The sequence below is a fragment of the Barbus barbus genome (genome assembly GCF_936440315.1).
Source record: "Barbus barbus genome assembly, chromosome: 13".
NCBI lineage: Eukaryota > Metazoa > Chordata > Actinopteri > Cypriniformes > Cyprinidae > Barbus > Barbus barbus.
Window position 1 is genome coordinate 22,750,858 of NC_136741.1, and position 24,223 is coordinate 22,775,080.

The window sequence follows — 24,223 nt, forward strand, 5'->3', positions numbered from 1 at the left end:
GGACAAAAATGTCCATTTTAAAAACAGTCATAAAAATATTATATTAATATTTCAATTGAATTCCGTTGAATTTTTTTTTTTTTTAAATGTAAATGTAAATTTAGAATTGTGAGAGAAAAAAAGTCAGAATTCTGTTTATATCTCACAATTCTACCTTTTTTCTCACAGTTCTTCACTGTTTTAATCTCTTTAATTCTGTGGCTGATACAGGCTTCCATATTATCACAAATATGGTGTGGTATGAACAAGCCTTACCAATAACGACAGATGAACTATATTGTTAGAATCACAAGGTGTTATTATACATACCATTGAAGTTTAAACAGTGCTTTTCTTTAAGATTTGTTTAGTGAGGCCACTTGTCTTATAAAGTAAACAGGATCATTAAAACAAATAGGCAGCACCAGGTTCCCCAGCCAACACATTCAAGCTCCTTCACATACTCCTAAATTGGTATTGTCTTGTATTATGTTTATTGGTAGAGAGTTAACCATAAAATGGACATGGTTGGTACAACAATGCCCTACAAGGCAACCCATACTCTCCCACACATACACCCACACTCACAGCTCTGACATAAAGACAAATCAACTAAATCAAAGATCATTCTGAATATTTATTATGATGCACAGCAGACAATAAAGAGGGATGTCAAATGACTAACAAACATTTAGACAATAGGTTAATAAAAAAAAAACTATAGTAAGAGCCAATCAAAATGTCCCTCACAGTTTAAGACGAATAGGGGCTGAATACAATAATTGATGGAATGAATGCAATGGCTGAAAGGTATTCAAGCAAACTTATGAACACCAGTGGAAGTTTTTGGAATGCATTTAAATTTCCAGAAACATGATAAAAGGCACTTAAGGAAAAAAAAAAAAAAGATTAACTAACTTAAAAAGCTAATATGGAAATGAAGAATCACATAATTGGGGGGCCTGACGGATAAAAATAAAATAAACGTGTTTGAATTCTTCAACCGCTCATGACCATCCTTACAAGTTCTGTAAAAGAGAGAAACAAAAGTAGTATGAGGCAGTGATCCAAGACAATTCGACCCAGTAGATCAGCAAATGTTGCCATGGACACAACACATTAAGTTCTAGAAATTCCAGATCCATAAACAGCCACAGATCGCAATAAAACTGCACACTGCATGTGTAGTTCAGTGATATTTCCCAGCAACAACAGGAGGCGAAACGCAGAAGCCCTTGGTTGATTTGAAGGAAAAGGGGAGGAAAAAGAGATTGTCCAGGCCTAAAGTCGTGGCCTAAGTCGTGGCCTAATGGTTAGAGAGTCGGACTCGTAATCGAAAGGTTGCGAGTTCGAGTCCCCGGCCGGCAGGGATTGTAGGTGGGGGGAGTGAATGTCCAGCGCTCTCTCCACCCTCAATACCACGACTGAGGTGCCCTTGAGCAAGGCACCGAACCCCCAACTGCTCCCCGGGCGCTGCAGCATGGCTGCCCACTGCTCCGGGTGTGTGTTCACGGTGTGTGTGTGTGTGTGTGCATTTGTTCACTACTCACTGCTGTGTGTGTGCACTTGGATGGGTTAAACGCAGAGCACCAATTTCGAGTATGGGTCACCATACTTGACAATACGTCACGACTTTTTTTTTTTTTTTAAAGGAAATTTGAATGAGTTCGCATACCATATATAGGCATGGGAGAACAGATAAATACACAAGTACAAAAGAGACAGAAAGCAGGAACAGCAATGTGACAGGACTGGAAACTAGAATTAACAATACACCTCTTTACAAAGCCTCCTAAGGTAACAGCAGGATTTCAAAAATAAAGGATAGGGCTGGGTGTTTACACAATTTCCACGATTTGATTACGATTATGACTCACAAGCTTGCAATTTGATTTAACAACAGTCTTGACTAAATTAAATTTGCTGTTTAATTGATATCTTTCCACAGTAGATGATATGTTCACACATCAACTAAAAACAGCATAGACTAAAAGATTGATTCTCAAAATTAGAAATTGACTAAATCGAGAAATTTGTATTTTTAACTCAGCTCGAATCTACTACACTGGCACCATTTTAACCTTTAATATGATGCTGACAGTAATTTTTCTTTCACAATACCATCAGCTTCCATATATTCTGTGCCTGCATACACACTGCAGAGATTTAGGAGTGACAATCACATCTAAAAACAGAAATGAATTAGTTATCACTCACGTAAATGACCAAAATCTGTGTACAGAGCATATTAAGTGGATTGAGAACTGTTTTTTGCTGCAGTGTGTATGTGGCCTATTAGATCTAATGCAAGCAAAGGGGATTTGAATATACAATATTGAAGTTGTAACACTGCATTTCAGAATAAAGGGTAATGGGTTGTTTCAGGGGAAGCTGGCATCAGGGTGACCAGCAAATTTAGCATCATCATGGCAACATTGGGAGTCAGGACGCGCCTATGCACATGCAGAAATGCTACATGCTACGCTACAGCCAGGGGACGCAGTAGAGAGGGAGCTGCAGGAGACAAGAATGAGTAAAAACAAACTGAGGACCATCCGTACCCTCTCCTCAACCAGCCATAATGTGGCGCACAAATGCTGTCAGAAGGAAAGGCAAATGGATTAAATACAGACTTCAAAACCTCTACTGTAGTCTTGATGTTCAGAGAAGGAAAAAAACCCATATGTGATTGTTGTACCTTCATAATTGATGCAGCCATTAGCGTCCTCATGTCCTGCCAAGAGTGTCTCCACCTCTTCCTCGGTCATCTTCTCACCTATCATAAAACACGGGCAAGATGCATTAAATTCTTCAAAAGAAAACAACCGCAAGATTCTTCTAGTTCTTTGTTGGTGGTCAATCTCTTAGGGATTGAAAGGACTGATATTTTATTCAACAAAAAGTGTCATTTGATAAGTATTTTACTTGTTAGTTAAACAAAAAATGCACCGAATCAGAGATTTGAGTCAGTATATTTTTAGCAACATGTACCCTAGTGACAAAAAGTGTGCTTAACTGTATTAAATGTGCATTTAAAAATATATTACAAAAAAGTACTTACAGATAATATAATGTTAATGAAATAAAATGCCACTTAAGTATACTTCAAATCTTTAACACTTAAGTATGCTTTTAATAATGTCAAGATACATTTTAAATAAAGAATTACAGAAATATACTTATTTGATATGTTGACTAACATACAAAAATACATGTAAAGTACTTCATAATTTTAACTGTAGTATTATTCTGTAGTAAGTTAATATATTTCAAATGTACTAATATGCAACTTCATCATTACAAATGTTTCAACAGAAATTACATATTTTAGTTTACCATAAATGCTTGTCAGTAGATTCAGCAGCACACTTTAACCATGTTTAAATACAATAGAAGTAATAACGCCTACTTAAGTGGGTCAAATAAAGCACTCTAAAGTTCAGCTAATTGCACTTATTATAAATTTTAACTAGAATACATTTTCATTTAAATAAAGTCCAATTAAGTGTCTAAAAACATTACATTTAGACTGTACTTAAGCAAATTCTTTTAAGGCATATTTCCGTAATAATTACTCTTTATAAAAGTATGCTAAAGCAGCTTTAGAAAGGGTAGCATTCTAAGTTAAAGGTAAAAAAAAAAAAACATCCAAAGATGCTTCATAAGTGGAAGAAACCTTCAAAATAATAAAAGAAAGATAGTATTGTACTTTACTGTAATATCATTCTAAAAGAGGCCGTGACTCTTTACCCAGTGTAGTAAGGACATGTCGAAGCTCAGCGCCCATCACCGTTCCATTTCCTTCTTTGTCAAACACCCGCAGCCCCTCCACAAAGTCCTCAAAGGATCCCTGATCCTTGTTCTTAGCGATGGCCTGCAGCATGGGCAGGAACTGCTCGAAGTCCAGCATTTTCATGTTCATATCTGAGAGAAAGGACATTAAAATCACTACTCCTATTCAAATCCACATCTTAACCCACTGAGAATAAAAGGCAGAAAATAATCCCTTTATAATTACAAGTGTGGAGGATAAAGACATATCTAGATTAAATCAGTGGGACATTTTGAAGTGGGTCTGAGTGCATTTAGACTGATTAAATGAGAAACATTGCTTTTGTCTGACAGAATGTAAACAAGTGACAGAGTCATACAGGTTTGGAACAACACAAACTATCCCTTTAAATGAAGAGGACAAAGATTTCAAACATTTTTAGCAAATAATACAGGGGAAGGCATGCTTGAATCATAACAGCAAAAGAAAGGCCTGACCTTCATTACTGGGGTTGCCCAGGACTTTGAGGACCTCAGCATTGACAGGGTTTTGCCCCAGAGCACGCATCACATCCCCACACTGATTGTACATGATCTTCCCATCTCCTGTTCGGTCAAACAGGAGGAAGGCCTCCTTAAACTCTGTTAGTGAGGAAATGCTTTAGGCAGGTGATGCAGAAAATGATTTGTAGTTATGTGGACTGAAAATGGCAATGAGAAAATAATTCATGTGATTTAAAATAAAGCAACAAGCACATTTTGATCTAAAATCATTAAGGTTCTAGTTATTGCTTGAGGCCTTGAGATCACTATCATAGTGCTTGGCAGAGCAGCTTACAGGAATGCAACGCTTCCCGGGGCCACCCTGAGTCAAACTTCACACACACACACTTACTGTGATTAACCATATATGGGCAGAAGAGAGAACAAGCACTACATCAATAGGAATATTATGTACTCTACTGTCTAGTGTGAGTTTTTTTTCATAAACAAGGAGCAATACTACATAACAGACAATCAAAAGAATTAGAGATGTGTTAAAAAGACCAAAGAACATAGACAAGTTCTATGTAAAAATGTAATTGAACATCTTTGTTGTTATTGTTGTTTTTATTAGCCTGATAAAATTCATGCACAGCGGATCATAACAGAGGAGTGATAAATCGGATGTGTTATTTTTGAGGAGGAATGATGCCTAAACACTATTTCTGAAGTCTATTAATTGATTAGTAGATTTATAAACACAAACATTTTAATAAAGTGCAATATGACTTGCTTTGCTTATGAACGACTCGTGAATAAAATTAAATCAATTTAGTAAATGTAAGGGATCTTATTGTGGAGGATTCATGCATTCATTTATTTATTTATTCATAATCAAAATACTGTAACTCTATCCTATGGTAAAGATGTTTAGGAATCGGTTGAGTGAATGACTTAATGACTCACTCATAACACAAAAGATATCGCCACGAACTAGTAGAAATACCATAGATAATAGTTGTACCATATCTGCGGCATAACAATGTAAAAGAGCAAATGCAATGCAATACAAAGAGGTCAGTGAACGAATAATTTCAGTGAACCGACTTAAAAGATTCGAGTCAGTGAGTTGAATCAAACCTTGTGCTGCTTCTACCATAAGAAGAAAAACAGTTCATGATACTACGCTACTTCAGCTTGTTTAATTTTAAAACAAATCTTTTAATTTTAAAAAAGCCATATTCTATTACTATTTTCTTGAATTCACATCCAAACGATTTTCATGTTCTTTTAATGTCCTCCTTCTAGCTACACATTCCACTGCAACAGCTTCCGGTGTTTTCATCTGGAAACTGCCTGCACTTAAACCTCAGCGTTTCAGCACCAGAAACTGACACATAAAAGAAACCTCCTGTCTATTTTTATGCGTTGCATTTGGACATTAGGTACAGCACAGAATGCGCATACCATATCGTGCGTTTCTGAGAAATAAGCATTAACTGCACATCTGCAACTGATGTGCGGGCCTACGCTTATTTTGCATCAACACAAACGCAACTATATAAAATCGACGAATTCATAGCATCATAACATTTAAATAGTCAACATTTATTACTCACCACAAATCTGATCCTCAGTGAAGTCAGACTGTCCATGCCAGCCCAGGATAATGAGGGCGATAGAGAAGAAGAAGCAGCAGCAATGGTTTAATATTCCAATAAAGGTCACTAAGATTATCCTACAAAATTAAACACTCAGTGCAAACCAAAGCACATTTTAATATTGAATGCATGAGATACTGCACTAACAGCAGAGCTTGATGGCTTATGAGATGATTGAGGTATCAACGTTATGTCTAACGGTAAACCTACCGAGTGTATGACTAATAGGCATTACCTGCAACATAGTGAAAATGAGACATGCTGGCTATGATAATGCACTTACCATGACTGCAGTGTTTGAGGATGGAGCGTCGGCGCGAGCGCTGCGTGAATTACAGTATGGGCGGCGAACACTCTCTGCTACGCCACTATATTCGCGATGACGTCATGTCAACTCTATTCAAGCCGAATTGGCCAATCGAATTGTGCGGGCGCTGGTTTCCCACTCCTGTCATTACCGCTGTGTCAGGATTACGTGCGCAACAGAAGAAACTTTAAATACCGTAATGTAGGTTTCCCAAACGCATGCAGGAGTTGGTCAGTTGGTCAGGCTCGAATTGGACACCGAGGTTGTGTTGTTTCTTTTTGATAGGTGAGTAACGTTGATTTTGCTTTGTCTCACACAACTTATCCTTGTTGGCTTTTGCTTGAATATTCTTTTGTGTCATTGCTTGTTTCCGCGATTGTCGTTGCCATGGTTGTGTATGTAAGTTATATAGGCTAGGCCTACATGTGGATGCTGATATTTTTTTTAGTTTCACTTTAACTTTCGAGATTCGCAATCGCACATACTCTGTTTATACTATGGAGCAGCAGTACTAAGCCAGTACTATGAAGCAAGATTCACACTTGTGAATCCCCGCCCCCCATTTCCCTCTACTGGCCCTTGTCAATCATGGCCTCCTAGTAATCCCCATCCAATTGATTGGCTCTATCACTCTCTCCTCTCCACCTGTAGCTGGTGTGTGGTGAGCGCACTGGCGCTGCTGTACCGTGGCTGCTGTCGCATCATCCAAGTGGATGCTGCACACTGGTGGTGGTTGAGGAGAGACCCCCCCCACATGATTGTTAAGCGCTTTGGGTGTACAGCAATACACAATAAAGCGCTATATAAATGCATCATTCATTCATTCATTCTCTCCCTGTCTAAAAAGGGATTAAATATATAAATTATATTTGTCTCATATTTAATTTTTGCAGATTTGTATAATATTCTGAGTTTGCATCTGATTGTTTTATTCATTTTGTGGAATACTGAATCTGTGTTTGTGCAGGTGAGATGAGTAAATAAATACATGTTCATATGTAGTCTAGAACTACAGTGACCATCATTTTCACACAGCGCACACAACGCCTCTGCACTTACTCTCGATTTCTCTCAACATGGCAACATAAGAGCCGTCGGTCATAAGAGCGTGCAGCTGAAGCTAGTCTATGGTCAATACATGGCGTTACCCCCAACACTGCTCGCCCAATCCACATACATTTTCAACATTTTTTTTTACATATATTTACAACATCTCACCAGTATTTCACAATGGTTTGAATGTTTGAAAGCGATTAATTTAATACATAAATATTAGTAGGCCTATAGTACATTTAAATTTAAAAATAAAATTAATTATCATCAAATATTCATTTTTATTTTACAGTACAATTGATTTATAACTGTAAAATACTTCTGTCTTAATTTTTTTGCACAATTAAGTTTATTAATATTATTATTATTATATTCAGTTTGACAGATTTCCTAAAACACTAGTGACAATACAGAACCATGAACATCCCAATGTGCCATTATTAAAATATTAAATTTAAATATTTTGTATTTCAAATAAATATGGATCCAAAACGTGTTTTTGCAGTGATGCGATAGAAGAACCATAGAACCTTCAGTGAACAGTTCTTAAAAAGAACCATTATGTTTAAAATTTTAATAATCTAAAGAACCTTCTTCCACTATAAAATAACATTTAGTGCATGAAAAGGTTCCATGGATGCTAAATGTAGTGAACCATATATGCCAATAAAGAACCTTTATTTGTAAGAGGGTAAGGGGTTTAGCTGACAAAAAAAGATAGAATAAAGAAAGATCTAAGAACTGATCTTTAAAATATGAAATAAGTTATATGATCATTACCAGGTTAATAAAAAATAAAAAAATCACAATAATGTAATTTGTATTGATTACAATGCATGTCTCTTAAAATATCGTCTGATATCTTCTGAACATATCTTCAAAGAAATGATTAGAAACATGCACATGACATTGTGCACTCCATTAGATGGCAGTAAAGTTTCAGTCAGGATGGGTGTTATCTAATACAAGAACTGTTTTAAATATTGATATTGCTATTTACCTCTTTCAGTGTTATGGTATTTGCTTGTTTTTATGTTCACACCATATATGCTTTAATATAAAAATAATGGCACTTGAAATACTTCCTTTGTTAGGACGAATAAGCAATAGTTGTGAAAGTTAGTTTCTGAGTTTGATGCTTTGTAATCAACCACAAAGGTTAACAAGAGTATACACAGGGGTGAAGTGAGCATGTTGCAACATCCGTCTAACCTAATTACCCAAAAATAATAAATAGTCTGAGGAGTACATTACTCTTCAGATGCTGCCTGCATTAAGCGTAAAGGACACCTGATACCCTATCAAGGGGCATTTAACAGCATCTCCAATATTGCTGTTTAGAGTAGCTTAGCTGATTTTAAGTTTTATTTTTGCATTAACTGCTTTGTATTTAACCAATAAGATATTTTACCATTTTTACACTTATTACTACAAACTGAGCCTCAAACAAGAACAACCACAAGGGAGTCTTCTACATCAGTCCTGAAGGACTTCAACCTGTGGGCGAGTGAATACTTCATGGTTTAGGCTAGATTTGACTATCCTTACCCTACCTGAATACTCATAGGGTTAAAGGTGTAATATAAAAGGAGTCATGGAGTAACAGAATAATCAGATAATTATTCTGGCGAATTAAACTCAGTAGGTGGCAGTAAAGCACTAGATTAGACACTTGTCCAGGTCAGATGCTTAACAAGGTTCTCTATAAACATTGGTATTTGGTAAAATCAAAACCTACGACAAAACAATGACATATGTATTTCAGATCGCAAAATGTTTATTTTTTGTGATGGCACAGAACCAGCATAGGAGTTCAGATTCAGCCATCTGAGGCTTTTTTTTTTTTTTAACCAGCAACATGTCAGTGTCAAAACGACAATGTCTATTAGACCATTTTACAATTGATTTTCTAGAATTTTTGTTGAGGGGTGCAGGCAGAGATATCATGGATATGATCTGATCCTGTTTTTGGTTAAAAATGGCAAAATAATTAAAGATGTATAGATATTTTACACATTTTATACTGAAAACATGATTTCCAACCAAGCTGATGAGACAAATTTATCCTTTAAGGAAATATATTTTCTCATTCAAAACAGCTCTGTTCACTCGTCCTGACTGGTGCTCTCTCCACACTGGAAGCGTATGAAGTCTAGCACACGTGCGTTCTGTAGAGTCAGGTACTGTCCCACAGTATATTTGGTATCTAGGAGGAAGGTCTGGGGCAAAAGTCTTGTCTCAGATTCACCACATGGTATATCGTCCATGTTGCCAAGAGAAACAGGTGCTTCGCCCACTATATGTTGCCCCAGCTTCCTTCCCAGAGCATCCGTCCCGTCCTTAGGTCCACCCTGAAACACAACTAGCGATCCATAGCGCCCCATCTCAGTGCCAACCTGCCCAGGAACTGCCCCATGAACGTATGAGCCAATGTGCCAATCAGAGGGCACAGCAAGTGATACGGCCCGCCGCATGCCAATATTCTCACCTAATCGTCCTGAACGGGAAAAAAAACCAGAATACTGAAATGAGATTAAAATGAGGAAAATTATTTTTATCATTATATTTAATTAATAGGAGGTAGACAATAGACAGGGTGTGTTAAAATTGCTTACCAATGTTGTGTAACTCATGTTGTGAAGATATAATCACATCATGTAATTGTTTATGTTTTATGTACAATACAGACTTTAAACGTTTGGGATCAGTAAGATGTTCTGATGTTTTTAAAAGAAGTCTCTTATGCTCACCTAGGCTGCATTTATTTAAAATTCTGTAAAAATAGCATTATTGTGAAATATTATTACAAATAAAAATTACAGTTTTCTGTTTTAATACATTTTAAAATTCTATTTATTCTGTGATGGCAACGCAACATTTTCAGCAGCTATTACTCTAGTCTAGTCTTTAGTGGCACATGATCCTTCAGAAATCATTCAAATATGCTGAATTGCTGCTCAAGAAACATTTCTTACTACTATTAATGGCGAAAACAGCTGTGCTGCCTAATATTTTCTAACATTTTTCGGGATTATCTGATGAACAGAACAAAAACAGCATTTATTTTAAACTGATTTGTGTGTAATATTGTAAATATCTTAATTGTAATTTTGGATTAATTTAATGCATCCTTACAGAATAAAATTAATTGCTTATTAAAAAAATAATGACCCATAAATTCTGAACTTTAGTTTGCATTTATACATTTTTAATCGTGGCTTAATTGTCCAAATACTTTTTTGGGTCACTTTAAGTAGCAAGGAATCATAGATAAACCTTGTTTTAGAAAGTTATGCAAAAGGGCAAACTCACACATGATATGTCATGGTATATCTCACCTATAGTCAAGGCTATCTGATCTGCCAGTGAGGGTCCCTCAGGTACGTGGAGCTTACTAATGTCCTCAGAAGACAGCACACTCTGAGTCAGAGAACAGATCAGCAGTCAGAGGTTACAGAAGGTGTGGAAGAAATGCACATTTCTAAAAATACCAATGAAGGGCATGTACCTTAATATACCCCGTCTGTTTTTTGCTGATATTATGAGCCATTACAGACACAGCAACATCCTTCACCAACTGCTGAAATTTCTCATTCCTCGCCACAAAATCTGTCTCACAGTTCACCTGAAATGAAAAACATACATTTTAGTTCAATCACACTGCATCATTTTGGCGACCAAATTACACATTGTGTGGTAAGACTAACAAGTTAACATACCTCAACCATGACAGCTGCATTGTCACCCAAAAGGACACCAATCAGCCCTTCCTTGGTTTTTCGACCTTCCAGTTTACTTGCTTTGCTCCAGCCCTCTTTTTTGGCTTGTTCATGCAGCCAGCTTTCTGCCTACAAACATCAAATTTAGCAAATCATAATGACCTCATCCTTACCATGTACAGGCTTGTACATGCACAACCTTACTTTACGCACATCTAAATTACATAATTATATATTAAAAAAAGACGACAACAACTATGACAAAGATGTGAGTTTACTATTTGTGCCTGACAAATTAGATGACTTGTAATTAATACATTGCAACTTGTTAGAAACTTGTTAAAAAAAAAATGCAGTGGTTTTAAAATTCAAGTAGTGAAAATAAAATGTATATAGGTAGTTGACGTATCAACGTGTCCATGGTGTGACGGAAAAATGTAAAAAAATCAAATAAAAATAACATTGAAGATAAACCTCTCTCATGCTATTTGTAACTCTAATGAAGATACATTTTTCTCATGTTATTTGTATGCTGTTTTTTTTTCTACATTTTGTCAATTTTTTTGTACATGTTTCTACGTCACACCACAGGACATAGTCCAATTTTTATTTGTCAACTACCCATATAAGATCTTTTGCATAAGATCCTCCATTTTTTTTTACAGCTAACGTTATCTTATAAAAATACTGGCCCGCACCTGTGTAACGTCATCGTTGAATTTCTCCAGTGCCTTTTTGCAGTTGATGAAGGTGTATCCCGTAGATTTACGTAATTTGAGGAGAAGTGCTTTATCTGCTGCTAAACTCGGGCAGCTGGTGTAGAGAGACTGAACGTGCTGCGTGAGACATCCCTATGAACAACACATTAGAAATATGACATGATTTAATGATGCTACAATATGGAAACCGAAATACAAATACTGTCATCTGTTATTTAAAACACGCCTTTATTTGAATAGCAAGCCAAAACAATTCATATCAAAGCAGACTGTCACGTAAAGAGCATCATAACTTCTAAAGCATCCAGTCAAAAACATTAAAAGATTAGAGTGCGAATTATGACAAATGAGACGAAGCCCACCTTGATTACTTCTGTCCTGACAGATCGAAATAAAGAATATAAAGCCATTTCTATACCCTCCTCGAGACTAAAACTAGCTCCCTTACATCAGTAACTGGAATGTCATTGAAGCACGCTTTCTACAGATAGAGAGAAAGGTCAAACAGAAGAGAATTCAGGAGTCAGGTATAGCGCCATCTACTGCTCAGGAGTTTACACTACCGCTTACTGAAGAACAGAAGGAACAGTTTCATTCATTGTGAAAATGAAAATAACAATGGCTAACGAAACTGGTATACAAATAATGTATAAATGGTATACACAAAATGCATAAACCTGCTCAAATAATAATAATAAAAATAGTATTTTATTTTTGTTGTTTGGGTGTTTCATAAACCAAGTTTACCAAAATAAGCCAGGTTTATTTCAGTTAGTCTGACTTATTGTCAGCTGATTTGGTTCAAAAAATAGTCAGACTAACTGAAATAAGCCTGGCTTGTTTGATAAACTTGTTTTATGAAACAGGCCCCAGTCCTAATGAGGTAATCTATGTAGCAACAGCAATGTTTATTTATAAACCACATCTGTGACCCTGGAGCACAAAACCAGTCTTAAGTCGCTGCGGTATATTTGTAGTAATAGCCAACAATACATTGCAAGGGTCAAAATTATTGATTTTTCTGTTATGCCAAAAATCATTAGGATATGAATTAAAGATCATGTTCCATGAAGAACACATTCTTGGCAAATGGATCAGACCATGAAATTGCCATGAAGCATGGAAGATTGTATTAAATTTGTATATTCTATATAAATGCTATATTCATCTTTTTCACCAGATCTTTACCATTTCTGGAGCCTGAGAACAGAAACCGTTCTCAGGCCGTTGGACCAGCTGACTGAAAAAGAGGAAGAGATTAATTCATTTTATTTAATTTTATTTTGTGATTACAAACTTCCTCTTTGTAATCATTTCACCACTCCCAAAAATTGCATTTTTGCTCATAGCAACACGTTTGAACTGAGTCACCTAGTGCTTTATTATTAAATATTAGTCGTGGCCTAATGGTTAGAGAGTCGGACTCGTAATCCAAAGGTTGCGGGTTCAAGTCTTGGGCCGGCAGGAATTGTAGTTGGGGGGAGTGAATGTCCAGCGCTCTCTCCACCCTCAATACCACGACTGAGGTGCCCTTGAGCAAGGCACCGAACCCCCAACTGCTCCCCGGGCGCTGTAGCATAAATGGCTGCCCACTGCTCCGGGTGTGTGTTCACGGTGTGTGTGCTCACTGCTGTGTGTGTGCACGTTGAATGGGTTAAATGCAGAGCACGAATTCTGAGTATGGGTCACCATACTTGGCAGTATGTCACTTCACTCACTATTATCACAACAGAATGTGTTGATGCATGGGAGGAGTTCCCTAAGCTTTATTGATCTGAGATGGTATTAAAACCGAACTGAGTCTTAATCTGTAGTTTATGCATCTAGATCGTCTGAAGTCCATAATGAAGATCACCCTCATCCTCCTTCTCACCATCACCCTGATCTCTCAGGGCTACAGTGGTAAGTTAATACCTCCATTTCCAGTTAAACTGAACATGTGCATGTAAGCTACCTTTTGTTCTTGTACAGCATAGTTAGAATCCTAATGCAAATAGTGTTCCTTCTCCTTGTCAGATTCTCTGGACTTCTGTAAGTGTAAAATTGTGATACTGAATTTTACCCTGACTTTTTCCTTTATTTCCTAATGATTTATACCCAAATCTTCTTAATCAAATCCTGTGCCTTATGTCTAATTGTTCTTAACTGAGTTCATACTATTGAGCTCTACTACTACAAATAATAGGTTACTGACATGCTTCTGGGTGGTAGATCTTTTCTTTCATATAAAAAAAATCAGAATGAAACATTTAAGTGACGCTCTAGCAGTCAGCATGTGAAATATATCATCTCACCTCCTTCAAGGCTCACTTTCTTGTCCTACGATGCTACGAATGACTGCCACTGCGATTCACAAGGCCAGCAGCATGAGAATGGCTGCGATGACTATAAAAAGCAGTGTGGTCGTCACGGTGAGCTTCAACATCCGTGATTCTGTAAAAAAATTCAAATAAAAACCACTCTCATAAAAAAAGGTACAAAGTTGTCAAATGTGATGGTACCAGCATAAAGGCTAACTGTTTTGTTCCTTTTCTGAGAGTGTATAGGTTTAAAAAAAAAGTTTAGTAGCTGGGGCCTGTTTCATAAAACAACATGCCAGGTTTATTTCAGTTAGTCTGACTTATTGTCAGTTGATCTGGTTCAAAATAAGTCAGAATAACTGAAATAAGCCTGGCTTGTTTGGTAAACTTGTTTTATGAAACAGCCCCTTGGTCTGGTCTTGCATGTTAAAGCTGTACAACTAATCTTGCTGTTCTTTCAAGTCAAGCTGGACTGAAGTTTGTAGTTTAATACTCCTTGTCTGTGTTCAATTAGACAAAAGGCACAAACGAATAATGAATTTGTCTCTTAAATACAGTACAATGCTCAAGGTCTGTCGAGTCAGCGTTTTGTTTTATAACAGGCATAAAAATAGGAGAAAGATTTAGTTCTAAATATTAGGGGGTTATCTGTGTAAAGTTACTCATTGACCCTGGGTCCTGTTTATCTTGGATCCCAAAAGTGTCATGAAAGTCAGCTGTGTCTACATCTATAGTTTCAAACACTTTAATTACAAAATGCTAAACACCATATTTCCTATTGTGTAATTAATCAGTTTCATGTTAATTATTTGTATGAAAAACACTTACAATACTATTCAGACAAAAGGAACTATCATGTATTTATTTATTTTCCTAAAACATGATTTTTTATTATTATTTTACATTATTTTCAGTCTACAAATGCTACTACAGGTAAGATAAATCTGATGTAAGTTCAGTTAATTGCTGTTACGGTTGTAGCTGTCAACAGCACAAATCTGCACTACACCCAGGATTGTGTCACACTAGCGTAGTAATTACTGTTTCAGTTTTTCCCCATCCTTTATTCTTTCATTTACTCAGGCTTTGTCAGGTTTTTCTTCAGGCGCTAACTTCAGGCGCTAACACTTTCTTTATCCTTTTCCCATCCCAAGCATTAGCCAGTGTCTCTGATGCTGAGATCAAGTCTCTGTCTGAGACGCTGTACAAGTTAGACCATAACAGGGCCACAGCTTCAGAGCTGGTTATTGATTCTCAGACACTGATCTCTTCATCTGAGACCGGCTCCAGGGATGACCACTCATCTCGCCCGTAAGACACAGACCGTACACAGATATCCACATACAATATTTGCATGCATGTCATTATTCCAGTGCTCTCTTTCTCTCTTAGATTGTTCAAGCAAGTGAGAAGTACTTTGCTCTCCAAGCCCACATATAAAGCTCTGCTGAATCTATTAGACAATTATAGAAGGGTGACAGAGGAAGCGGAGGATGTGCCCTCACAGGAAGTGCAGGAGCAGGACACTTTCCTCCAACAGCCCATGAACACTGATGTGGGCAGGGAGCTTTACAATTTCCTCCACTCTAAAGGTACAGTATATGTGACCACAAAACTCTTTTTCTGAATTTAAGTGACCTCAATGTGATAAAAAAAAAAATATTTTACATATTTTAGTATTTATTAAATAATATTTAAAGAATATACATTACCATTCAAAGGTTTGTGGTCAGTATTATTTTGAAAGAAATTTAAAACTTTTATCTAGAAAGGATACAATTATTTGCTCAAAAGAGACAGTAAAGACATTATATTGTTAGAGATTTGTTTCAAATATATGTTTCAAATATATATTTTTTTCAACATTGATCATAAGAACTGTTTCTTGAGGAGCTAATTAGCATATGTGATCCTGGACCACAAAACCAGTCATACTCATAAGTGTCAATTTTTTGAAGTTGAGATTTATACATCATCTGAAAGCTGAACAAATAAGCGTTCCATCGATGTATGGTTTGTTATGATAGGACAATATTTGGCTGAGATACAACTATTTGAAAATCTGGAATCTGTGGGTGCAAAAAAAATCTAAATATTGAAAAAAATCGCCTTTAAAATTGTCCAAATTAAGTTTTTAGCAATGCATATTACTAATCAAAAATTACATTTTTATATATATTTACAGTAGGAAATTTACAAAATATCTTCATGGAACATGATCTTTACTTAATATCCTAATGATTTTTGGCATAAAAGAAAAATGACCAGTAATTTTGACACATGCAATGTATTTTTGGCTATTACTACAAATGTACCCCAGTGACTTAAGACTGGTTTTGTGGTCCAGGGTCACATATTAAAATGATTTCTGAAAGATCATGTGACACTGAAGACTGGAGTAATGTCTGCTAAAACATCAGCTTTGCCATCACAGGAATAAATGATATTTTAAAATATATTAAAATAGGAAAGAGCTTTTGAATTGTAATAATATTCCATAATATTGCTGTTTTTTGATCAAATAAATGTAGCCATGGTGAGCATGAGAAACTTATTTAAAAAAAAAAAATTTCTTTTAAATCTTACCAAACTCAAACTTCTGAACAGTGGTGTACATTTTTTATATTAATATTTTACTAATATTCTGGCAAGAAGTTGTCGGTTTTTATTGTCTGCCTATGCATATTTATTCCTCCATCCGCCCATTCATCAAATGAAACTCATTTTGTTTATATGAGTAAATCAAATTTATATACTCATTTGTTTATCTGTATTCTCAGGTGTTATGCGAGTCTGGGAGGACAGACTCTGGTCATTCAGACCTATACATGGGACAACAGCAGTTATGGGGATGGAAAGAAGTACATTGCCTCTGCTTACCCTGCTACACCATGATTTCCTGTCATCTGAACATCAGTATCAACAGACTCGCAACCAAAACAACTCATAATCTTAATTTTTGTCTTGGTTGTTTGAGGTTGATGTAGGACCAAATAAAACACAAGAATAGAAAAACTCCCTTCCTGTCTATATTTTTACTGATACATAATAATATTCTTTCACACTCACTAGCTACAACTGTCAAAAGTGTACAATCTATTAGTCTGTTATTAAGGAAACTTGTAGATCACGTTTTTTTTCTTCATATTTTTAAATCTGATTTAGAACCATTTTCCAATAATTCAGGATAGAATCACATTCTGTAATTATAAAAAAAATAAAAGAACAGAAATAAATGACAACAAACTCTTACAAATGGCTTTATTAACATAAAATACACAGTCTTTCTAGATTTCAAGTGTATGACAGTGATAGACCTGATATTTGAGGTTATGCATCAGCAGCGCAGCGGAAGCCCAGATTAGAGGCAGAACTGTCCGGAGTATTTTGACTACGGGCTGCACACCTGTATCTGTAACAGTAAGACTACAGAGAGAGAAAAATGTGTTAACGTATGTAAACAAGTTAAAAGCTTACAGATGAAGGTTGTATTTTCCTCTTAGGTGCATAAATATGCAGTATATGTATTAGGCGTGTATATATATATATATATATATATACATAATAAGTGCATTCTAGCTTTACACTACTGTTCAAAACATTGGGATTGCCAAGACTCTTATGTTCACCAATGCTGTTTTTATTTGATAAAAAATATGGCAAATACCTTTTTTCTATTTTAATAGATTTTAAAATAATCTCTTACTCTGATGGCAAAGCTGAATTTTCAGCAGCCATTACTCCAGTCTTCAGTGTCACATGATCTTCAGAAATCATTCTATTATGCTGATTTACTACCCAAGTAACATTCATTCTTCTCTATGTTGAAAGCATTTTTGTGGTTTAATAATTTTGTGTAAAACATTATACTTTTTTCAGGATTCCTTTATGAATAGAAAGATTAAATTGAAATAGAAATCTTTTGTAACATGTCTCTACTGTCAGTTTTGATCAACTGAATCCTTTTTGCTAAATAAGTAAAAATTAAATAAGTATTAACTTTTGACAATGTTAGCTAACATACAATATCCCACCCCTCAATAACCCTAATGTATGTTTTACCTTGTGGCACATGTAGGATCCTCCTTTCTTGACTCTGTCTGTCCCCGTTTCTGGTCCTTTCTATGAAAGAAGTCATAGTCAAGGGTTTAAAACATGAACAGCCTTATATGCATAAATGAAAGACCTTTACTTTATGGATGTGTGAACAGTTCACTCATTATAATCTTACAGGGTTGTGCCGGTCTTCTGTAGAGTGATGCACGTTCCACCAGTCTGCCGTCCACTCCCATGCGTTTCCCACCATGTCATACAGCCCAAAGCCATTGGCAGGAAAGGTCATCACCTACCCAAAACACCAAGTAATCCGTCAGTGTTCTGTAATTTCTCCTCTCTAAACTTAAAACCCAGTATACATGTAAATCAGGATAAAGGGCTACTTTGTGTTACCGGTGATGTGTTAGCATAACCGTCCTCTGCTGTGTTGTGGTTAGGGAAATCTCCTTGCCACAGGTTAGCATAGTGCTGCCCTCTGGGCATTAGTTTATTTCCCCATGGGTACAGCCTAACAAGAGCGACAGAGAAAGAATATGTTAAAAGACATTAAAATGGACAAACAATGAACAAAACACAGACACACACACACCTATCCTGCAGTCCTCCTCTACAGGCCAACTCCCACTCAGCTTCAGTAGGAAGTCTGCGTTTGGCCCAGTGACAGTACGCCTGTGCATCACTCCATGATACTTGCAGCACAGGGTGATTCATCCTAGATAAAAACAGAGATTATGTTTAATATTATGACTTCTAAACAGGTGTATGACTTAAAAACATATCATCTGATTGTACAGTATTATTAGTGATGTATCACAATCATTCAGTACTTGCTCATGTGGTATTACATTTTTTATGTATTTATTTATTTACTTGTGCTCTATGGTTGAATCTGGTCCTTCTGGGTGTCTCCAGTCTGCACCTTTCACTGGTGACCACCAAGGAGCTGCAGCCACCTACTGACCATAATTATACACTGACAAATTGAAGTGCAGCTTATTTATCTATAAAAGCACATCCTGTCTATTTTTGGCAGTATTTGGAAATTAATAACTCCAAGTTCTGAGTTCATGCGGGCGCAAAGAGACAGGCTCATTACTTGACTATATTTGTAGTTAATTTTTTACATTTCCAGTCTTTCCAAGGCATTCTGTTCCTTGGCCCCCTCTTGAATTCATTTCAATTCAGTGTTAACCACAAACATATGTGAATATTGACAGATAGGACGTTTTTTTCAACATTTAGGTGAATTTATTTGATCAAAATTACAGTACAAAACATTTTGTGAAATATTATTACAGTTTAAAGGATTTTTTTTCTATATTTCAAAATGTAATTTATTCCTGTGAAGGCAAAGCTGGATTTTCAGCAGCCAGTCTTCAATGTCACACGATCCTTCAGAAATGATCATCATATGCTGAATAAACATTTCTTATAATTAGCAATGTTGAAAACACTTTTTTTGACAAGAAAAAAAGAAATTAATACTTTTATTCAGCATGAATGCATTAAATTGAACAAAAGGGACAACAAAGACATACAGTGGTGTGAAAAAGTGTTGGCCCCCTTCCTGATTTTTAATTTTTTTGCATGTCACAATTTAATGTTTCAGATCATTAAACAAATTTAAATATTAAATCAAAGATAACACAAGTACATGCAGTTTTTAAATTAAGTTTTTATTATGAAGGGAAAACAAAATCCAAACCCACATTGCCCTGCGTGAAAAAGTGCTTGCCCCCTAAACCTAATAACTGGTTGGCCCACCCTTAGCAGCAACAACTGCAATCAAGCGTTTGCGATAACTTGCAATGAGTCTGTCACAGCGCTGTGGAGGAATTGTGGCCCACTCATCTTGGCAGAATTGTTGTATTTCAGCCACATTGGAGGGTTTTCGAGCATAAACCGCCTTTTTAAGGTCATGCCACAGCATCTCAATAGGATTCAGGTCAGGACTTTGACTAGGCCACTCCAAAGTCTTCATTTTGTTTTTCTTCAGCCATTCAGATGTGGATTTTCTGGTGTGTTTTGGATCATTGTCCTGCTGCAGAACCCAAGTTCGCTTCAGCTTGAGGTCACGAACAGATGGCCGGACATTGTCCTTCAGGATTTTTTGGTAGACAGCTGAATTCATGATTCCATTTATCACAGCAAGTCTTCCAGGTCCTGAAGCAGTAAAACAGCCCCAGACCATCACACTACCACCACCATATTTTACTGTTGGTATGATGTTCTTTTTCTGAAATGCTGTGTTACTTTTACACCAGATGTAATGGGACACACACCTTCCAAAATGTTCAACTTTTGTCTCGTCAGTCCACAGAGTATTTTCCCAAAAGTCTTGGGGATCATCAAGATGTTTTCTGGCAAAACTGAGACGAGCCTTTATGTTCTTTTTGCTCAGCAGCGGTTTTCGTCTTGGAACTCTGCCATGCAGGCCATTTTTGCTCAGTCTCTTTCTTATGGTGGAGTCATGAACACTGACCTTAACTGAGGCAAGTGAGGCCTGCAGTTCTTTAGATGTTGTTCTGGGGTCTTTTGTGACCTCTTGGATGAGTCGTCGCTGCACTCTTGGGGTAATTTTGGTCGGCCGGACACTCCTGGGAAGGTTCACCACTGTTCCATGTTTTCGCCATTTGAGGATAATGGCCCTTACTGTGGTTTGCTGGAGTCCCAATGCTTTAGAAATGGCTTTATAACCTTTTCCAGACTGATAGATCTCAATTACTTTCCTTCTCATTTGTTCTTGAATTTCTTTGGATCTCAACATGATATTTTGATGAAACACTTTTTCACACAGGGCCATGTGGGTTTGGATTTTGTTTTCCCTTCATAAAAAAAACCCTTCATTTAAAAACTGCATATTGTGTTTACTTGTGTTATCTTTGATTAAAATCTAAATTTGTTTGATGATCTGAAACATTAAAGTGTGACAAACATGCAAAAAAAATAAAAATCAGGAAGGGGGCCAACACTTTTTCCACACCATATAGTGTGTTCATATAGTGTTACAGAAGATTTCCATTTCAAATAAATCCTGTTCAAACTTTCTATTCATCAAAGAATCCTGGTAAAAAAATTAGGTAGAAAAAACATTTTCAACATTAATAATAATAGGAAGCATTAATAAATGAGCACCAATAACAGCTAAGCATTAGAACAATTTCTTAAGGATCATGTAACACTGAAGATTGAAGTAACGGCTGCTAAAAATCAAAGGAAGGAATCAAAGGAAGAAACACAAAACAGCTACTGTTTTTATGAAGACTCTTCAAACTGTAAATTGTAGTGTACAAATATGTAGGGAAAATCTACAGCCAGCAGCAAGTTGGTCATTATTGCAAAAAGAAAGAAAGAAAGAAAGCAAGCTTTGAATTGTAAATATTTTATACCCAATACTAAACTAACAATATAGTTAACAGAAGAATTCAAATGTACGTGTACATGTTTCTCACCGCACGTGACAGAGTGCTCTTCACCTCCTCGCTCAGCAGTCCCTCGAAAACAAAGGAGTCTCCAAAACGCTCAGCCTGTAGATACAGGTAACTGATTGAGCGAGTATGTATATTGATTATTTGTCTTACGGCCCAGTAAACCGTTGTTATTTACCTCTGTGATGTATCCTGTCTGGTTGGTGAAGTGTTGGAACTGCTGGTTTGTGACTTCATGCACTTCAATGTAAAAAGGGTCCAGCCTCACTCTCCTCTGTGGCCCCTCTCCATCCTGTGGTATTTCTGGATCATCCGTTCCCATCATAAACCAATCTCCCTGCAGCAGCACCAGCTACACACACACACACACACACACACACACACACACACACACACACACACACACATTCAGACGTCTTGAAACAATAATTTATCAAAAAATAAAAATATGTATTCATCATCATATATTTTCAAACTTATATGACCTTCTTTCTTCTATGAAAAGATATTTAAAGCAGAATGTCCAAGTTGTCCGTATAATAAAAGTGAAAGCGATATTTCAAATTCAAGTATGAGTTCCACACAAAAGCTATCATATGGTTTTACATGTAGAGAACTTAATTTAAATGCAATATACTAACTTGACAGCCATCTATTTTTTTTATAGATTTTAAATTCTCCTTTTGTATTTCACAAACAGTATGAAACAACACTTTACTCGCCAGGTGCATGATAGCTGCAAACATAAGTGATAAATTGAACAAACCTACCTTACTGCGTATATCATGTTCTGTCTTGTGTGGACTTTCGTTTGCTGTTTTGGAGTATATATTTGCATCATCGTGATGCTCCAGTTTGTTTTCATCACTTACATAAACAGTAACATCCCTTTTCAGTCCCTGACAGCCACAACCCGTGCTCTGTGACTCCGACGACAGCTGTTCCAGCTCGGTGTCGCCTATAATACTACGCACTGCTAAAATGCAGAGAACTAAAACTACAGAACTGCTCCGTGCTGATGCCATAGCCAGTATCAGTTCTGTTCGTGGTGAACTGCATGTCCGGAAAGAGTCATGTGATCAGTCAGCTGACGTGTAGCTTGCACAGGAATTTTCTGAAGTTTCCAAAGCTCTGTTGTTCACATTCATCTCAGTTGCACTTTCAGTTACTGTAACATTTGCTTTAATCACCAACTGTCGCGAAAACGGTGACTTACGAGAAATCTTTGACAAGATTGTAGTTACATTAAATGTTTGTGCGAGAACGCACATTATCTTGGGGAGTATTTTAAAGTGATGCTGAGAAACAGGTTCATTACATAAAGAAATGATCTTTTTAGACACACGTCTGGGTGCTGTCGCTTGCTCTTATTTCATCATTATTATTTTACCGTGTGGTCCATTACATCTGGAATTATTTTATTTAGGACAGACTGTCTGTTATGTTTCTTAAATGAACTCCGTTTATGTCTGACCATCTCTGTTTTGTATTTTTATAGCGTTTTGGTCTGATTGCTCAGATGTGGACAGCTGCAGATAATCAGCAGGGCCATTAAATCTGACAAAATAGGAAGTTTTTCAAATGGCTTTAAAAGTTGTTGTTTTTTTTAGATTCATTATGGCGATGTCTAAACTTCTCTGGTCCATAGGTTAGAAAGCATTTTTGATGTGAACAGCAACAATCACACAGAGAGGTCACCAAATCCGACAAGGCCAGCATAACAGGTTACCGAAATCTGTTTCACACAGAATGCATTTAAAGTTATTCAAATTCACTCTGGTGATGTCAAAGCTTCTTTCTTCTATATTTTAAAAATCATTTTGGTCTGTTGTGAACTGCAACAGACTTATAGGGTCACAGGAAACGACAAGCAGCATTACAGCTTACTAAAGTATCTTATCCCACTCTTTTTTCACACAGAATGGATTAAATGTTATTCAAATTGGTCATGTTTAAACTTATGTCTTCTGTATTTTAGAAGTAATTTTGGTCTGATGTGAACAGTTGCAGATATACAGAATGGCCATACAAATTGACAAGGCAGCACATCAGGTTATCAAAATCTGTTTTTACACAAAATGACTTTAATTGATATCCAAGTTCACTCTGGTGATATCTAAACTCCCTGGCCTGATGCCCTAATAAATGAGCTTGAGTAATATAATATATATCATAAAAATGTGCACAGCTTTTCAGATGCTGCCTTTCTGCAAATGGCATGGAAGTATAGCAACTGGGGCCCTTAAGGCATCTCCAATACTGTTGAAATTTCTCTGCTGATTTTCACTTGAATTAATTTATATAGTACCTTTGCATACAGGTAATTAAAGTAGCTTATGATTTAGTTTACATTAAGTCATTTTAATGAAACATACTCAAAATTTACAAACGGCAGTGGGGTCGCACGGGCATATTTGTAGCAATAGCCAAAAATTACATTGTATGGGTCAAAATTATTGATTTTTCTTTTATGCCAAAAATCATTAGGATATAAAGTAAATTCATTTAAAGATCATTTTCCATGAAGATACCGTACAATATTTCCTACCGTAAATGTACAACTCGAATTCTGGTCTCATTCTTGCCTGATATAGGTTTCCAGCTGCTGAGGAATTTGTGGTCGTCTTTGATGTATTTTTCATTTAATGAGGTGCCAAATGTTCTCTATAGGTGAAAGATCTGGACTGCAGGCGGGCCAATTCAGCACCCGGACTCTTCTTCTACACAGCCACGCTGTTGTAATAGTT

The 24,223-nt window shown here is 36.4% G+C and overlaps 4 protein-coding genes across 6 annotated transcripts; 1 reads left to right on the plus strand and 3 right to left on the minus strand.

Moving 5' to 3' along the window:
- Positions 1-452: 452 nt before the first annotated feature.
- LOC306879651 (myosin light polypeptide 6-like) lies at positions 453-6,371 on the minus strand. 2 transcript variants are annotated; one of them, XM_079432792.1, is made up of 7 exons: positions 6,178-6,260; positions 5,853-5,880; positions 4,249-4,392; positions 3,730-3,903; positions 2,678-2,755; positions 2,541-2,576; positions 599-1,007 (listed from the first exon to the last, which is right to left on the minus strand). In XM_079432792.1, the coding sequence occupies exons 1-6, from the start codon at positions 6,178-6,180 to the stop codon at positions 2,548-2,550; spliced, it is 456 nt and encodes a 151-aa protein (XP_079288918.1). In that variant the 5' UTR covers positions 6,181-6,260; the 3' UTR covers positions 599-1,007; positions 2,541-2,547. The 2 variants fall into 2 exon arrangements, with proteins under 2 accessions (XP_079288917.1, XP_079288918.1); XM_079432791.1 differs by lacking the exon at positions 2,541-2,576 and having other exon boundaries at positions 453-1,007; positions 6,178-6,371.
- On the plus strand, positions 6,293-16,983 carry LOC306879650 (uridylate-specific endoribonuclease A-like). The gene is made up of 5 exons (XM_079432790.1): positions 6,293-6,486; positions 13,520-13,594; positions 15,147-15,303; positions 15,385-15,584; positions 16,773-16,983. The coding sequence occupies exons 1-5, from the start codon at positions 6,420-6,422 to the stop codon at positions 16,940-16,942; spliced, it is 669 nt and encodes a 222-aa protein (XP_079288916.1). The 5' UTR covers positions 6,293-6,419; the 3' UTR covers positions 16,943-16,983.
- LOC306878990 (elongation factor Ts, mitochondrial) lies at positions 7,917-12,240 on the minus strand. The gene is made up of 6 exons (XM_079431639.1): positions 12,055-12,240; positions 11,672-11,824; positions 10,974-11,102; positions 10,763-10,879; positions 10,593-10,674; positions 7,917-9,751 (listed from the first exon to the last, which is right to left on the minus strand). Exons 1-6 carry the CDS (start codon positions 12,100-12,102, stop codon positions 9,360-9,362), a joined length of 921 nt encoding a protein of 306 aa, XP_079287765.1. The 5' UTR covers positions 12,103-12,240; the 3' UTR covers positions 7,917-9,359.
- A 256-nt stretch (positions 16,984-17,239) lies between the features above and the next one.
- LOC306878980 (formylglycine-generating enzyme-like) lies at positions 17,240-22,646 on the minus strand. 2 transcript variants are annotated; one of them, XM_079431621.1, is made up of 9 exons: positions 22,247-22,646; positions 21,655-21,828; positions 21,501-21,575; positions 18,919-19,001; positions 18,638-18,760; positions 18,442-18,556; positions 18,224-18,337; positions 18,055-18,114; positions 17,240-17,418 (listed from the first exon to the last, which is right to left on the minus strand). In XM_079431621.1, exons 1-9 carry the CDS (start codon positions 22,499-22,501, stop codon positions 17,323-17,325), a joined length of 1,095 nt encoding a protein of 364 aa, XP_079287747.1. In that variant the 5' UTR covers positions 22,502-22,646; the 3' UTR covers positions 17,240-17,322. The 2 variants fall into 2 exon arrangements, with proteins under 2 accessions (XP_079287747.1, XP_079287748.1); XM_079431622.1 differs by having other exon boundaries at positions 21,525-21,575; positions 22,247-22,538.
- Between the last annotated feature and the right edge of the window lie 1,577 nt (positions 22,647-24,223).